This window comes from Lycium ferocissimum, chromosome 10 (genome assembly GCF_029784015.1).
Source record: "Lycium ferocissimum isolate CSIRO_LF1 chromosome 10, AGI_CSIRO_Lferr_CH_V1, whole genome shotgun sequence".
Taxonomy (NCBI): Eukaryota; Viridiplantae; Streptophyta; class Magnoliopsida; order Solanales; family Solanaceae; genus Lycium; species Lycium ferocissimum.
The window spans coordinates 26,945,032-26,963,570 of NC_081351.1; the positions used below are offsets into that span (position 1 = coordinate 26,945,032).

The 18,539-nt window shown below is 33.1% G+C and overlaps 1 protein-coding gene and 1 non-coding gene across 3 annotated transcripts; one reads left to right on the plus strand and one right to left on the minus strand.

The window, feature by feature from the left end:
* Positions 1–717: 717 nt before the first annotated feature.
* On the minus strand, positions 718–819 carry LOC132035630 (U6 spliceosomal RNA). The gene has a single exon (XR_009409358.1). It is a non-coding gene; the product is annotated as a U6 spliceosomal RNA (small nuclear RNA).
* A 2,405-nt stretch (positions 820–3,224) lies between these two features.
* Positions 3,225–12,536, plus strand: LOC132033097 (RGG repeats nuclear RNA binding protein C). Of its 2 annotated transcripts, none has more exons than XM_059422965.1 (9): positions 3,225–3,383; positions 3,809–3,931; positions 7,647–7,727; positions 7,875–7,963; positions 8,052–8,126; positions 8,600–8,661; positions 8,745–8,813; positions 11,575–11,766; positions 12,141–12,536. In XM_059422965.1, exons 2-9 carry the CDS (start codon positions 3,809–3,811, stop codon positions 12,218–12,220), a joined length of 771 nt encoding a protein of 256 aa, XP_059278948.1. In that variant the 5' UTR covers positions 3,225–3,383; the 3' UTR covers positions 12,221–12,536. The 2 variants fall into 2 exon arrangements, with proteins under 2 accessions (XP_059278948.1, XP_059278949.1); XM_059422966.1 differs by having other exon boundaries at positions 8,748–8,813.
* Positions 12,537–18,539: the final 6,003 nt, after the last annotated feature.

Genomic DNA, 18,539 nt, shown 5'->3' on the forward strand with positions numbered 1-18,539 from the left:
GAGGCATTTGATTTATATTTTACTATGCCAATGGGTTGGTAATCATCTCTAAGATTAGACGCATTACGTTTGTATATTTGGCCCTTCTTCTATTTGTTAGGCCAACTTACCTTTTCTTTTGTGTTTTTCAGTTTCCTTTTCTTGAAATGGGCCCTTGGGTTAGGTTAATAATCATCTAAGGTTTTGGTTGGGTGACATAAAGAATGGGAAAAAGTCACAAATATCCTTTCAACTATTGTAGTTGAAAATAGCCATTGTCCTGGAGTGGAGTTGCAAATTTCACAAGTAAAAATTCAGAATAGTATCCTGAAATTTCATTTGTGAAATTTGAAACTCCAAAATAATGGCTAAGGGGGTTACTGGGACTATTCTACAAGAGAATGAGAATGAGAATGAAATAAAAGGGGAAGAAAGGACATGAAATGACCATCCTTTTGATTATATATTTCACAATATTTTTTTCGTTTCGAACTCAAGTGATAAAGTTGTGTCATAATATATTGAAATAGATATGGAAAATTCATATAACATGCTTTTATTAGTTATTAAGGCATAACTAGTTGCTTGAACAATATATAAAACTGAATTTCTTAAGAAAATGTTCAATAGCCAAAAGACCATAATTTGAACCATTATTGACTTCAATACTTAGCTACTTTTTGTGTCCTAAAGGGATGGAAGAGGATATGAACGACCATTGTTTTGATTTATTAAATTTAAAATTTGAATCCTTTCTCGATTAGTGCATGTCATCCTTGTGCATGATCATGTTAATCTTCTCTGTATTATTTCAGTTTTTTTTAATGTCCTCGAAGAGACTTCTTTTGATATTTATTTTCTAAGACGAAATTAAAGCGTGATTACTTGTTTATCAAATATTTTAGATTGATTAAAACGTGATTAACTTATGGTTACTAAGACGAAATTAACGCGTAAAATCATAATACAAATCATAATCATGAGTTCAAATCTATGCTAGTTGTGTCATACACGATTTGTTATTAAACTAATAAGAAAAAGAGAGATAATGTTACCTTTTTAATGGAATAGTAACTGAAAGTCTTGAAAATGCTTTGTTTATAATGACCCTGCCGATTGGGTCATACATAAGAAGGAACTACAGTAACAAAATTAGGAACAATTACGATGTAAATGATTCTCTTTTTATTTCTCTTACAATTTATGACCACGACGTAAAAATTATTTTTGTGCAAACTGAGATCTTATGAGGACATGTTAGACCACAGTCGGAAACTTTGTAAGTTATTTTTGTCTAATGTTTGGTTTGTAAGGTTACGCAATCTATGAACAAACATTAGACCAAAGTCTAACGTCATTGGAAAGAATAATTTCAAAAGAGTTATATTTGCACAACTTTTATAAGTAGAGATAAAATCACTAAAATCTAAATGATACCTGTAAAGGAAAATTCAGTCAAAGGCACTGCTGGGCCATGAAAATGAGAGCTTGGTCCATTCACTGTGAGGACCTGGACATGCGAAGAGTCTTATTATTGCAAGCTGTAACCACATCAGATTACATATGATGGGTTTTTGTAGCCCACAACTACAAGCCTGGTCCGATTAAATTGTTTATTTATTTGGGGTTATGTGTATTCCAGTAATGGACAAACATGACATGACACAACTAATCAAGATGTCCAGTTTTAAATTTCTTTGTGAATCTGCTCATTTCATTGTTGGACTATCCAGCGAGAGATTTAATTTAATTTTGATACACTAAAGTTGGGCCAAGGCCCAAGGATAGCTTCTTAAGGATAAACCAAACTCTATAACCGAGTCCATTAATATGAATTATGCTGCGGAAAGGTTGGGTTCTGTTGACCCCAAAACTATCTGGCAGCTAGAAGAGATAAGTTTTATACAATATTATGTAAAAGTATATTTGCACAATTAAATTACTTATAAAGTATGTACATACGAAATTATATCGTAAGCATTGATTGGCAAACTAGTAATGTTGATAACTAACTTGCAAGTATGGTTTAAACTATACTGATAATATAAAAGAACTTTACATTGTAATTAGTTAGGAGTAACCCTTGCAATTTCTTTTATCTTGTGAATCATTGATCTTGTTAATCTATATTTTGAATCATGTCCTTATCACCTGGTTGGTCTAAGAAAGAAAAAAATGTCTCTCTATCTATGTAGATTGTGACAAGAATGATAGTTTAAACGTTTTTCACTCGTTAATTGATCAAGTGTGCATGCTTTTGTACAATTAATCAATGACCATGAATTGTACTACAATAACAATTAATAAAAGCCATCCAATTTGTTGCCCTTTCTATATAAGTATATATCTTCATATAAAAGACATATGGAAATAAGATATTCCGAGATTACCATAAATTGTAATTTGCTAAATTTGATAATCAGTTCGTACTGAAACTTAGATAATGTTATGATCTCCGTAGTCCAACAATGACATTTCGGGACGAGGAAGTATTTTTTTAAGAGTATACATTGTTAGAGAGAAACTGTGAAAATGATTGATATATATATATATATATATATATATATTTTAAATGACAATGATTGGATGTTATCCTCTCCTTTATTTTTCTCGTTATATCCTCTCCGCTTGGACCACATTTTCATTGCAAAACATAAAAATAATAACATGCACACAGCTATGGTAGCGTGACAATTGATAATTTTCTTATGTTTGAAGATAATTATTACATAGTGAAGTGTATCTATTGTGCTCATCGACGCCTTATAGAGCTGCTAGACTCCAAACAAGCTGTCACGAAAGTGCCACCAACCTAGATCAGGTGACTTGAAAGTACCGCTTCTTTGTCTGCTTGAGAGTGCTAACTCATATATATCAGACACAGCTAACTTGTATATATCAGACACAAGGATTTTTTATTTTTTATTTTATTTTATAAAAGAGAGATCGAATTTCCTTCCCATAAATTATTTTATAAGTATAGAAAAAATAATTTTTTCTTTTTGGAAGATATTACAAAGGAAATATTACAATCACATAAATTGAGACGAAGAATAAATAGTTGCGTAAATTTTGTGCACATCCCACCATTCTGTAATTATGTAATTTAAAAATATAACTAAAATCCGAATTTCCATCTTCTAAAAATAATAAACCTATAGTTTTTGGAAGATTAGATTTGAAAAAAAAAAAAGAGGTGATGGGTACGTGGATAAGCTTGAACTGAAAACCGGTTAGACCGGTAAAAGAGAGTTTAGGGCAAGACAGGAAAGTCGGCACTATAAATTCAACAAAAAACAGAGCGAAACGGTTAGGGCGTAAACGAAGAAACGAAGCCGGAGAAGAGGGCTCTTCTTTCGTGAAGAATAATAATAACATCTTATCCCTTTATTCTTTTACCAAAGGTAACTTAAATATTTACATCCTTTTATTTCTTCTCAGATCTAATCGATTTTACCCTCATTTATTTCACCTGTAAGCTTAATTTCTTTTTTTCCCGTTGTTTTGTTTTGTTTTTGTTGAATTTGCTGATTTGTTTCATCTGTAAGCTTAATTTATTAATTGTCCTTATTGTAGTAGTTTTGGGAAATTAAACGCTCTATCTCTATTTTTGAATCCGATTTAGCCCATATTTGTGTATAAACACCTGTTATACAAGGTTGATACATTATGTATAATGCTTTCGCCCCAGGTTTAATGCTGTGTTATATTGTATATTGGGCTACGAGGCGTAAATATTTTCAAAAGCTATGTATTTTTTAACATATCCCTATAATGTTTGGGTTGTTTGAATTTTTATTTATTTTGTTTTTGTTGGAATTGTTTTTAGATGGATCGGTACCAAAAAGTAGAGAAGCCAAGAGTTGAGACACCAATCGATGAGAATGAGATTCGGATTACTAGTCAGGGTAGGATGCGTAGCTATATCACCTATGCTATGACCTTGCTTCAGGTACAAATATCACCTTTTGTTATTTTTTTCTGCTTAGCAACAAATATCACCTTTTGTTATTTTTTTCTGCTTAGCAAATATAAATTTAACGGCTTTTTAGGCGTTTTTGGGTTTGTTTCGTTTCTTTATGTGCTTTTTTTTTTTCTTTCTGTTTTAATGCCTCAAACCGATTGTATATTATGGTCCGATGTGGCTAGACGCGATAAATTTGGCTTATATAATTTGTTAGTAATAGTAGAAGGGAATGCTTAGGTAATGATGGGAAAAAAATTATGTTAGCTTATCTTTCTTTTTAAAAATATCATCGTTCGTTATTTTTCTCTGCTTAGGTTTCTAAATTTAAGGGCTTTTTTTTTAGAAGAATACTCTGCGCGCTATGTTTTTTTTTTTTTTTTTTTTTTTTTTTGTTCTGTGCTTGTTTATCTGTTTTAATGCCTCCTTCCCGTTGTAGAATGTGTCTAGACATGCTAAACTTGGCTTATATCATATTTTTTTGTTGTTCTTTTCTGCTTAGCGAATGTACATTTAACGGCTTTTTAAGTGAATACGCTGCGTGTTTTGTTTTTATTTAACGGATAATATGATTTGTTAGTAATAGTAGAAGGAAAATACTGGAGTAATGATGGAAAAAATATTTGGTTGTTTGAAAGCATCACTCGGAGATTAAAATGTGTAGTTTTTGATTTTATATCATGAAAATTATGAAATTTGTAGTTATTTTTCTCTTATAAAAATATCTTTTTTTTTCCTGCTTAGCGAATATACATTCAGGGGCTTTTTTAGAAGAATCCTTTTTTTTTTTTTCTTTGGTTATGTGCCTGTTTATCTGTTTTACTGCCTTCAACCAGTTGTATATTGTGCTATGTGTCTAGAAGCGATAAATTTGGCTGATATAATTTGTTAGTATTAGTAGAAGGGAATGCTTAGGTAATGATGGGAAAAAGATTATGTTAGCTTGTCTCTCTTTTAAAAATATCATCTTTCGTTATTTTTTTCTGCTAAGGTTATAAATTTAAGGGCTTTTTTAGAAGAATACTCTGCGTGCTATGTTTTTTGTTTTGGTTTATCTGTTTTAATGCCTCTATTCTGTTGTATAATATGTCTAGACATGCTAAATTTGGCTTATGGAGTATTATTTTTTGTTATTTTTTTCTGCTTAGCTCATTTAAGTTTTAAGGTTATTTTTCGAAGAATTCCATCTGTGTTCTTTTTTTTGTTTTGTTTTGTTTTGTTATGTGCTTGTTTAACTGTTTTAATGCTTCCGTCTCGTTATTTATAGTGCTAATGTATCTAGACTTGCTAAATTTGGCTTATATAATTTGTTAATAATAGTAGAAGGGAATACTGAAGTAATGATGAAAAAAAATATTTGATAGATTGAAAGTATCACGTAGGAGGTTTAAATGTGTATAGTTTTCATGGATTTTACATCATGAAAATCATGAAATTTGTATAGAATCATTTTTTCTCTTATAAAAAAAACATCATCTTTTGTTACTTTTTCTGCTTAGCTCATATAAATTTAAGGGCCTTTATAGAAGAATGCTGTGCATGCTCTATTTTTTGTTTTATTTTGAGTTGTTATGTGCTCGATTAGCTGTTTTACTGCCTCCAACCTTTTGTATATGGTGCTATGTGTCTAGACACGCTAAATTTGGCTTATATAATCTGTTGGTAATAGTGGTGGAAGGAAACTGAAGTAATGATGGAAAAATATTCAGTTGATTGAAAGCATCACATAGAAGATGACAATGCGTATTTTTTTAATGGACTTTACATCGTGAAAGTTATGAATTTTATATCGAATCATTCATTTTGGGATGTCCTACGAAGCCAATATGTAAGTTTTTTAGAATGTTTGTTCTATTTTATGCTTTTGAGATGGCTTAACACAGAGGCGGAGCCAGGATTTGAGGTTTGGCGGTTCGGAATTTCAAAGTACAGGATAAAGACCTCAAGTTAATTTATAACAACCGCCAAACTAACAAGCAAGTACGGGTATTTAATATATTTAAAAAAACGACGAACTAGTTAAACACTATATAAATACCAGTCACCAGCCGGAGGTCCGTTCTCTACCCGACGGGGGCGACGAAGTGGTGTATCTGCAGCAAAAGTTGGAATCCTAACTTTTTTAAAAATCTGACTTTGGATTTGGGTTTGAGGTTTATGAAAGAAACTGATGAAAGAAATGGTAGCTGCAAAGTAACATCCTTTTTGCTTTTTCTACTTGTCAAATTTATATTTTGTTAAAAATAAAGTGTTAAAAAGAAATTTTGTATAATAGCAAAAAGGAAAAAAGTTACCCAAAGGAAAAGAAGTGAAGGAGTATTTTATATTTTCTTCTAATTTTAGAAAGAGAATCTTGCTTGTTAGCAAAAAAGGAAAAAACATTGGCAAATGTGGGTTTCGAACCCACATCTTGGGGAAAAGAGAGCTTTGATCGCCTCTTTATTACCACTTAACCATCAGCTCATTTGTGTATGAAGATTCGCCAAGTAAATATTATTTATGTTTACTGCATAATCCTAGTACAAATACAGGTGCTACACAAAAGCTACTGGGTTTGGCCGAACCCTCGTTTTTTTTTTTTTGGTTTGTTTTCCACCCAGTGTTCGGTACCCGCGTTGGAGCCCGATTATATTCGGATTCGCGCCGCATAGGGCCCCATTCGTGGGGGAGGGCTCCCTACCAAGGATTTTTTCATACCCAGGGCTCGAACCCGAGACCTCTGATTAAGGGAGGAGCGACCTTTAACATTGTAGCTCCGCCCCTCCCCTGGCTTAACATTTGTTTTGTGCCTATGTCATAGGTAGTGGCATTGCTTATAATCTAAGGGATTGTTTGGTATGATGGATAAGGAAAAATAGTCCTGCGATAAGAATTTAGTACCACCATATCTCTTGTTTGGTTACTAATTCTGGGATAAGTTATCCCAGGATTAAAAATAGTACTGGGATAAGTTATCCCTGGTAGAGGGTGGAATAACAATACCAGGACTAGTTATCCCAGGATAAAATAATAAAAATGACAAAAATAGCCCTGTGGTTCCTCAAACCCTTTTTCTGCTAAATATTGTGGTGGGTATTTTTGTAAACAAACAACTTGTTCTTAAAAATTATGCAATGCATGTTACTTTTAATACAACAAATCAAACAATCAATAAGAAATAATATCAGATAACTAATTCCAACATAAATAATCCCAGTGATAACTAATCCCAACTTACTAATCTCATCATAACTTGCCTTCATACCAAACGACCCCTACGTTCTTTCTTTGGTTTGGGTTACCTTTCCTTTTTTGGGTAAATAGTAGAGGAGGTAGTTATTTTTTTGAGCTTCCTTGTATTGCTGTTACATTTATTTTCCTGGTTAATGTGTTAGTTGCTGTGTTGATTTGATTAGAGCTTTGTTAGGATAAGAGATGTCAAATTTCATGCACTTTTGTGTTATATGAGTTCCATCTGATCAATTTCTCTAAATACCTAAAAGGTGACCGTCAATTTCTCCTACACATTGGCTAAAGAGAGTGTATATAATTAAATATCACAGCCTCTGTGAACCAACTCGTTTTGCTTCCCTCAAACGGTAAAGAAAAAATTAAAAGGCAAGCTAATTTTATGCACTGTTCGGAGGGAAAAATGAGTGATATTATCCTATGTGGTGTCACTCTGCAGAACTTGACGTCCCTGTTATTTATGCAACATTTGTAGGAGAAAGAATCAGATGAGATTGTGTTCAAGGCAATGGGCAGGGCAATCAACAAAACAGTGACAATTGTGGAATTGATTAAGGTAAAAAGTGAACATTTCTCTCAGATAGTTTCTTTTTTGAAACTGGCAACTACGTTTATATGTATATACATGTTTATATATAGTTTCTGTTGTTCTACGTATTCGATTTCTGATGGAATTTTGGATTTTGGCATGGGGCTTATGCAGAGGAGAATTGTTGGTCTTCACCAAGTAACGTCTATTACATCCACTGATATTACTGATACATGGGAACCCCTTGAAGAAGGCCTCCTCCCGTAAGTGCATATTTGAAGCTTTGGGAATTAAGTTGTGCTGCCATATGTATTGATCTAATTATATACTTAACTGCTCTATTGGCTGCAGTCTCGAGACCACCAGGCATGTCTCGATGATAACAATTTCTCTCTCTAAAAAGGAGCTGGACAAGAATGCTGTGGGGTGAGTATTTTGGTCTTTTAATGGTGTAAATTTTTCTCTCAACCACTGGAGGAGACCAGATTTAGTTATTATTCATTTTTTGAGTCTATTATATAATATTTCTTTCTTAATCTTGAATGCATGTGGTATTAGATCTTCCTACTTTGAAGTACTTCCTCCATCCCATACTGGAGATGGAATTTAAAATGTTAGTTTGATATATTATTGTATTATATTACTAGTGGTGGTAGGAAATATTAAATAGATTAGTTGTAAAATTGGTTAGGCAGGAGGCTTTACGATCTTTGAAGAGGTTTACGCTTGTGAACTCCGCGTTTACTGGGCCAAAGATATTTCTTTCTAAGATCAAATGGTGGTCATATGCAAGATAAATAAAAAAAATGTGGTCATCATGCACAGTGCCCAAGTTATAATTTGGTGGGAGCTAATTGGTTTGCAAAACTTGTGCCCTCATGCTTTGCTCTCGCCTGCAGGTACCAGCCACCTTTGCCTGCAGACCAGGTGAAAGTGTCAACAGATTTTGACTATGATGGAGGTTTGTTTTATTTTATAAATGGATGCAAATGCTGGTATCATGTGAAACTTGATGGTATTATTTGCTAATATCTGATTCTTTAGAAGGATCACCTAGTGGTGGACGAAGAGGCCGCGGCGGCAGGGGAAGGGGAAGGTCTAGAGGTTTTTCAGGTACGAATTCTTGTGGAACTTTTTAATAAAGTCTCTGCTATCATGTAAGGTTAAAGATATAATTCAGCTAACCCCTGCAAACAAATGTTTTGATGCTTTTATTGGTTGGCTGGTTCCCTGAGTTTCTTCTTAGATATATGGGATTAGCTCATTTGAATGACCTATTTGTTCAATATTAAGATGGAATAAAAATCCTTTTTACTGTTACCTTTTTCAGATAGAAATTTAAAATCAGAAGTCCCCTTTAATGTAAGTTTGTCCTCTTCCTTAACTTAAAAATAGACAGAGAGGAACTATGCTTACATTTCCTTGTAAAGGTCATTTCTTGGGAGATAGATTTGATTTAAGAGTCTTCCAGCCAAAGAATGAGGAACCCAGTTAACAAAGTTTAACTAGGGAAAAAGACTTCAGATTTAAGAAAGTCTTTCAGCCAAAGAATGAAGAACCTAGTTAACAAAGTTTAACTAGGGAAAAAGACTGGAAGAAAAGATTCGAAGTTTTCAGATCTTCACTAAATGTTATAGCTTGTCTTTCTATTGCAGATTTTATTGTTGTCAATTTGGGCTATTTGTTTAATAGCGTATTGCACCAAATGCTTAAATAATATAGGTTGAAGAATGTAAAGGTATAATTTAAACACACCCTTCTCAATTTTTTTGAAAGAAACATAGTTTATATGAGAGGAACCATAACATCTCAACTAAAGCATCTTACTTTGTTGGTGAAAGAATTCTATACATAATACTTTATTATCAAGCCCCTGAGGGGGTGGCCTAGTGCTTCATGAGTTGGAATGACAACTTTGGGGCCCAAGGTTTGATCCCCAGCAGCGTCAACGCTAGGTGAATTCTGCCCTAGTTGAGGCTCACACTTCCCGGCACTGTCCTGATTAAAAATAGCATGTATCGTGGTAACGTCCAAATCCACTCCTCAAAGAGAGTGTACACGGTCGTCGCAATAGAATTTACCCAACTATGAGTCAGGGTCGAATCCACAGGTAACAATATAAAGGCGATTTAAACAAGTAAGGAATTATCACCAACTAAGCTAAGCCAAACACTTTCAATATTTGATTTTTTGGTTTAACAACTGACAAAGATAAAACTAACTAGAAAGCGGGTAAAATGATCAATGGCCACAAGTATGGATACGAAGGAAATTACGCTCAAGTAACGATCCAATGTATTTCACGATTTTACAAATAAGAGTGAGTTTATGCTAATTAGATAATGATTTCTAAAATTTCATTGTAAGTCTTCCAACCAAATCAATGAATTTCACTCTAAGCTTTTCCAAGCCTTAGAGTGTGATATCAAGCACAATCAATATAATCTCAAGTAACTTTCCTATTCCTAGCTCAAGTTATTAGATGAGGTTTAAAGTCCCAAATTCTTGTTAATTAATCTTTCAACCTCAATTTTCTTCTTCCGAGCTCAAATCGAAGTAAATGGGCGGGTCTTAGGGTTAGCTAATCCCTTAAGAAACATTAAAGAACAAGATCAACTAAAACAACATTAACTCACTTCATTAGTAATAAAAATCATTTAATACATAAGCAAAACAAGAGTTTCATCCAACACTTTAATCATAGAATATTTCTATAAACAAGATTCAAGTGAAGAAAATAAATACTACACACTTAGATATTCATTACAAAGCAAGGAATCAAAGAAATGGAGAAAAGTTTAAGAAAGTTCTCAACCTAAATCTTCAAATCTTCAACTCCAAAGTGTGGTGTAGGAACCCTAGCCTCCAAGAATTGTGTTTTGTGCCAAAGATATGTTTTACAAAACCCTAAAAGAGTATTTATAACAACCCAAAACGGGAACAATTTGCGGACAAAAATACCCCTGTGCGTCTGCCTGCCACTCGCATGTGCTGTCGCATGTGCAACCTGCCAGTCGCAGGTTGCACCAAACTCTAGCAGGCAGTGCACTTTGAGCAGCTATGTGCAGCACATGCTGCACAGGATGCGACTGGCATGGAGCACCTGCATCTAGCAGGTGCTGCTAGCATGTGCTGCATCCTACTTCTTCAATTTCTCATATCTCTGTCCACGTTTGCTGCAGTACATGCTGCACAGGATGCGGCGCAGGTGCTGCTTGTTCTATTTTTGCTCCATTTTGCTCCGTTATGCTCTCCGGACATCTTATCCTACAAAATGACATAAACACACCAAAAAGTGCTTGAAGAGTCACAAAAGCTTGAGGAATTAGCATCGAATATGCCGTAATTTCATGGCACATCATATCGTCAAAGTAAAATGAGATACGCCAATACTATATATGCTTTTGAAATAATGATCTTGGTTGATGAAAGCCAATTGTAAGCCCTTTCCTCAGAAACAGCTTATGTGTGTGTGTTATTTTTGCTAAGAGGTATATTTCCATTGAGTGAAGTTGTGTGCTCAATTTTATAAATTGGAACAAGTCATTCTGAATGCTTGAATGAAATGTAGTCTTGTTTGAGATGGGTGCTGATAAAATGTTGTCTTAAGGATTCTTCGTGCATTTGGACTTCCATGTGATGTTTTGAATTTCCAGATACTTGTGCTTAATGCCACTGAGGTTTGAATGAATGACATGTACAACGAATAGTCTCTATTGTTTTCTTTCACCATATTCTTCAATGCACCTACCCGTATGTTGAGAATGATGAAAGAGAAGAGGGTTGCTCTCTGTCAATGTGTAATTGGCTGATTTTACAGAATGTGAGTATAAGTAGTTATTGTTCATAACATGCTGGTTGCTACCTTATCCAGGAAATGGATATATGGCGGCTGAGTATGATGATGGTGGGTATGATCGCAATCGGGGCTATGGTGGTAGGGGTAGGGGTCGAGGCAGAGGTCGTAACTTCCGTGGCCGTGGAAGGGGAGGGTACAATGGTCCTCAGGATGCCCAGCAAGATGGTGGCTTCTACAATCAGGAAGCACCGCCCATGCAGGGACGAGGTAGTGCTTTTCTGCCTTTCCATAGTTTACATTTGTTCTATGGTTTATTCTGCATATTTATGGGGTCTCTGCTATTCATGACCAAGTGCCCTTCCTTTCCCTTCCAAATTTAATCACCTTTTTGATGTGAGAGTTTCCCTGCACCAGAGGGGCATTGTATCTGGTTTGCTTCATGCTGTGAACATAAATAGTTTCTTGAAGATCCATGCTGGAATAGCATTCAATGCATGCCTTGGAGCTCTTTCGGTTCCAGATTGAGAAGATGCATGTGCTAATAGTAGACATTATGTTACTCCAATAACTGCTGATAGAATAATTGCTAGTTATCTAAATGAACTTGATATCTGTAGCTAAGATTTTTACTTTTGTTGTAGGCCGTGGCCGTGGAAGGGGAACTCGTGGTAGGGGACGTGGATTCAGATCTAATGGGCCGATCCAAGGCGGTGGTGCTTAATTGATCAAACTTGAAGAATACAGAGATTATGTGCTATGAGTGCCTGCTCCATGTTCTATGTTTTTCATTCCTCAGTTATTTGTGTTAACAGTAGGTTATCAATCTGTAATCAGAGTAGACTAATTATAGATTTCGTGACCGCCTTATGTGGTGAGTTTTTTTTCGTTTTTTTCTTGATATCTTCTATCTTCTTTCTGCTAGATTAGGTGGTTCAAGTGTAATTTCGTTAGTGAGCAGCACATTCTTTGATTTGTCTTTGTTGACATGTTCGGTGTTGACCTTGTTCGTAAATTTGCCTCGTTTTTATTTGGCAGAATACTCCAATTACTTATTTTCTGCTGCATTTCATGCTTAATTAGCAATTGAAATAGGTCTTCTGCTTTTACAATGAAGTTGAATTATTACAGTTTGTTGAATGGTTCTTATCAAACAGTGGAATATGACATACAGTGTGGGACGGTGAAGCGGGCTTCTCACCTCCTTAAAAGTACTTGTGATCGTCAGTCCCTTTTGTAGAAGTGACGAGTCGGTGTCTGTTGAACGTGTGAAAACAGTTCCTGATGTTGATTTGAATTGAGCCAGAGTTTCCCTGCTCCTGTTTGATCTGTCTTAGGAAGCTCTGATCGTAAATGGATACAATTATCATCGGGATTGCCTCTTTCATGAAACTTTCTATAGGTAAAATTATTGTGAGTTATCTAAATTGTGACTATTATTTCGTTCTTCATAAAAACAAGTAGAGCCCATTTTTGCTCTCTGTGTGGATAGGAAAAGGCACTCCTGCCCTTGTTTCCCGAGTTATAGTGCTTCCCTTAGCACATTCGTTTTGGTTCTTGAGAACGGTTGCCACTTTTATCTTGGACGATGGGTCTACATTCATCTGTGTAAAAAATGTATGATTATGGGACACGATTTCGAGTGGCTCAAAGGTTTTGCATTAGTTAGTGCTCCGTAATTTTTTGTTTGTCACTTGAATTTATCGCAAGAGCATAAAGTTCTTGTTTCAAATTACAGACTTGATAAAGACAACAGGAGCAAAAGCAAAGAGCATGAATTCAGAAGGATAAAATTGTTCTGTAGAAGTTACTATTATATTACTCTACTTTATATAAAATTGTCCACACAGGGCCAACTTGGTAATTTTGTTTTTTAATGCTCTGAAGTTGGACACGAGTTGTAGGTGAGCTTTGCCAAGGATTTTGCTGGTTTTGGAAAAATAAAATATATGGGTCCCACTATCATATGGTATCTTAAGTTGTCAATTTTTACATTTACGCATATAAACTTTTTCTATTCATCTTACAGTTTTGGTAAGATTGTTTATTTTTAATATGTTCTTTAGATAATCGCTTGCGGAAAAGTCTAATTATTATTACTACCATTATTATGGTTTAACTAAAGCAATCTAAGACTCGAGGTCATGACCAACTGTGTCCGAGTATTGACAGAAGTTCAATGAAGAAATTTGCCTTTATATATATTTTTTTTTAATAGTTTTCCACCCTGCAGTGTACGGTGACTATTTCGTATTGGTCGATTATATTTGGATTCATGCAGGGTAAGGCCCATTACTGAGTGAAGCGCTCCCTACCAAGAATTTCTCCATACTCAAGGCTCGAACCCGAAACCTCTAGTTAAGGAGGTAATATTGCTCAATTCTAAAAAAGAATCTAATAAATAGCATAACTCAACAAATAATACTTTGTATTTTTTTAATGCACATGAAAAAGCCAAAATAATAATTAAAATGGAATGGAGAAGGTATTTTCTTAAGCGGCGTAGAATAAGCATAAAAGTAAAATGAACCGGAAGGGGTACTTTATTAATGTGCTTTAATTATTATTAATTAATATCCTTATAATATCATTACAAGGTAAATTTGTGTAAAGTCCCCTAAACCAAGGTTACAAATATGTCGTATAAACTTGAAGCCATTTAAATTTGTTGTTGTATCGGATGAAAAAATGACTTTTGTAATAGTTCTGGCCACATGAAATTATGAGTGAAATTAAAATTTAATAAATATCAAAATAGATTTATTTCTATCTAAAACTAAGAAATTACATGCTCACAGATTCATAAAAATGCCAATATTAAATTTTAAATCATGTTATTTTATAAAATATCTGATTACTTGGAGTCTTTTGATATTTTTTAAATTTTTCATCCAAAATTCCTTCATCATGAATAATTTCCTAATTTAAAATTATCCAATTATAATTAAGAACTTTATAATTATGAAGGCTTATTAATAAGACATGTTTAACGTGCCATAAAAATTATACTTCTTTATTTAAAATTATTATTTTTATATCACGAACCTCATGAAAACTAGTATAAGGGAGAATCTCTAACTTTTGTAGTCCTCACATGATTTTTTTTGTCCATTTTAATTGATGCCTTAATTACAAATATACCCCTCTATTTTATTTTATTAGCCAACTTTATCCTCCGTTAGTGATAGTGAGCAAACATACTCCTGTCGTCAACAAAGTTTACACCTGTACCCCTATTTGGATGGAAAACCCCAAAACAAATTAAATTATCCGATTTTTAAAAAATTACCCAATTTCATCTTCTTCTCCCAGAAGAATGCTCAAACAAATTGAGCCAATCTCCTTCAATTCTCAATCAAATACAAATGAGCTCAAATTTGAAATGCAAATTCTTCAAAATTCAGTCAACAATCAAATGCTACTTAGACAATACGACGTCTCAACAAGTTTCGGCTTATACTTTTTTTAGCTTGCCTTATTTTTCCCTCAAAATTTTTTTTCAATAAGTGCTTATTTGAAAAAAGGTGCGTATTTGGCCAAGCTTTTGAGAGAAAATAAGTCTTCGTAGCAGCGTATAGCTTTCGAAGTTTAAAAGAATGAAAATTTTTGCTCAAAAGCATTTTTAAAAAGATGCTTTTGAGAAAAATACACGTAGAAGATCTTTTAAAAGCTTTACAAACACTAATTGTCGCTCAAAAATGCTTTTTGAATTAATTAGTAAACACAAACAAAAGTGTTTTTTTGAAAAGATTTTTAAAAAAAAATACTTTTTAAAATAAGTAATTTTAGTTACTAAACACGTTATTAGTATGGTACCCGGAGCAATAATTGTTTATCAGTTTGCTGGTCCCCAATTAGAGTTTCATAATTGATTACTAATAAACTTCCAACAACAGCTCAGAGAATAACAAATAGGGGACTAAACCCCATGATTTCCATGTTTGTTAAAGAAAGTCGTGAATAACAATTCAATCCCTGCACTGGAAAGAGTTTTTTTTTTTTTTTTTTTGGAACCCCACCACAATCTAATACCGTGTTTGTAAGGTTGCAACCCACATCACAGTCACGCAAATACTCAAAAGTCAGAACGGAAAAGGAAAAAGAAAAAAAAAAAAAAAAAAAAAGCCGAAAACGAAAAAAGAAAACACAACCACCCAGCACTCAAGTTAGTAAAAGAAGCACCCAATAACTAAAATAAAATTGATCAAATTCACAAAATTATACAATATCAACCCTATAGAAATTAGTGGTTGAGATTTGTTCACTAAATTTTAAGGAAGTTGCATCTCAAATTTGAGTTCATTTGATTGAGAATTGAAGGAGATTGCCTCAATTTTTTTGAGCATTCTTCTTGGAGAAGAAGATGAAATCTGGTCGGGTCGGGTCGTGGAAGGAATTGGATAATTTTTTTAAAATCTGATAACTTAATTTGATTTGGCGTTTTCCATCCAAATAGGGGTACAGTTGCAAACTTTGTTGACGGCAATAGTATATTGTTCACTTTCACTAACGGAGGATAAAGTTGGCTAATTAAATAAAGTAGAGGCGTATATTTGACCCTTTCCCCCCCTTTTAATGCTACAAGCAGTGATGATGTGGAAAATGTGATAGTGACACTACAAAAAATCTATTTATTCACCCAAATTTAAAATTGATCCAGAAGTTTGTTGTTTTTCTTTTATGTGGAAATGATTATTAAACTTGTTTTAAATTATTTTTTTCCTATAAAACTTATTATAGACAATTAAAAAAATTATTGTGGCATTCACTTTCTACCTTAGTACATGCTTAATTAATAAATTAAAAATTATTTTTTATATATAGCTACAAATATTTGAAAAAGGTAATTAAAAAAATACTGTTTAGCTCTCCAAATAATGAAAGTACGAAATAATTGCAAACGAGAGTCATCTTTTGGATATTGAAATATTTTACAAAAGAGGAGATAATCAGCGTTTTATATAATTTAGGACAAATGGTTAGTTAAACACGAAATACTAAATCTACATATACGTTTAAGAAATTACAATATAAATTTCTTTAAAAATAAACTAAATTAAGAAAAAAATAGAAAATACATCATTTCTTAACATGCTTTTTTTAAGGAAAGGAAAAAGATGAAAGTAAGAATAACAAATAATTTCATTAACTTTTCAATTTCTTTTGTATAATTTAATTTGAAGGAACATCTACAAAAACATTTCGTTATATCAAGACTTTTATTTATTTAATTTTAAATGCTATCTTTATTAATAAGTTAACTTCATTGATGTCAGATACAACAATTTATAGCATCAAATATTTTTTATATTACTTGAATACTATAAATATTTTATGTTTTTTCAAAATGGGTTAGCCAATATAAGTTTAACTGAGAAAAAAATAATTAAGCAATCCAATATAAGGTAAAACTCAATTTGAATCATTAACGACTTTGACCCCTAAATTTCAGTATAATAAAAAGGTGAAGAATATTGGTGCAGGCATTTGTTTGTAAAAATGAAGTCTAAATATACTTTATGAAAAATGTTATTTTCCAACTTACAAAAACTTTTATATGATTTAATACTTTAGAAACATTGAGAAAGTTGTCGAACGGCCTCAACAAAACAAAAAGTAAGAGCAGCAAAAATACACACAAAAAAAGGTTGTAAATATAAATTCTAATGTAATTTGGGCGGGAACTTAGCACGGGTCAAATAACACTAGTATGTAAATAAAACAAGAGAATATGGCAGGGGCTATAATCTTGTGAGCATTTCATATTTGGTTTGGCACAAGTAACGAAAAAATGATTTACCTTTTTCTAAGAATTTCTTAATACTGTGATTATAGCATATAAACCAATGGGGTCGGCTTACAACGTAGTCATACAACGAAAACACAAAATAATCAGCAGGAGCGTGAGATATTGAAATGAAGATCTTATCAATTAACGGCAAAGTACAACAATGACTACATCTCAGTTCAAACTAAGTTGAGATCGGACATGTAAATCTTACATCCATGCGGCTCCACTTAAACTCAGGGGTGGAGCTAGCCCTTCGGGTGTGGTTCGGCCGAACTCATTAGTTTTTGTCCGAATCATATATTTGTATTAATTTTTTTGTCAAACATGTATAAATTATTAATTAAGAACTCAATAACTTTAAAGAATTATAACCACGAACCCTCAAACTTCGAATCCTGACTCCGCCTCTGCTTAAACTTGGCTCAACCCAATACTATATACACTTAATTTCTCTAGCACCGGAAGTTTTCTGTAATTTATACTGACATATAAATCCTTACCGAGCCTAGGAAACTTCTATTCAGAGGCGGAGCTAACATTACTGTATATGGGTTTACTGATATCCAATTACTTTTGCAAAGATGCCATTATAAAAATTTATTAAATATTTAATTGTGAACCTAGTTATTATGTGTATTAACTTGAAATCATTATAGAAACTCATAAACTAGTAAACGTTTTAATACCGGATGATGTAAAAGTGACGATTAAAAAAACAAGAATCATAACTCATAAATTAACTAGAAAATACATAAGTAGATGAAAATCTAAAAGCTTTAAAGAAGTCATACAATTAAGTAGCCTTTGTTTTTGCCATTTTTTCAAGGAAAGAATAATCTTGGAGTTGTAAATTGATAGACCAGTCAATTGCGGTGCCCTTCTTTTTCTTTTTTCATCCTCTTTTTATGCAGATTGTCTCCTTGACATTCTAGCTTCAAGTTTGATTGTTCAAGTAAGTTTATAGGCTATTTGCATATTACTATATTATTTGAAAAATTGGAAACAATCATTTCTGAACAGATCATCAGCCTTGAACCATTCAAAGTTCTTACTTGTTAAGATGTCCAAATGATTAGCATTCAACAGTGTTCTACTTGACTGAATTATAATAGTACCCCTTCAATCCATAATACTCCCTTTGGTTGCAATTTATATATATATATATATATATATATATATATATAGTGTTTATTTGACGTAGAATTTAAGAAAGAAAGACAGACAGACTTTTGAAACTTGTGGTCTTAATAAA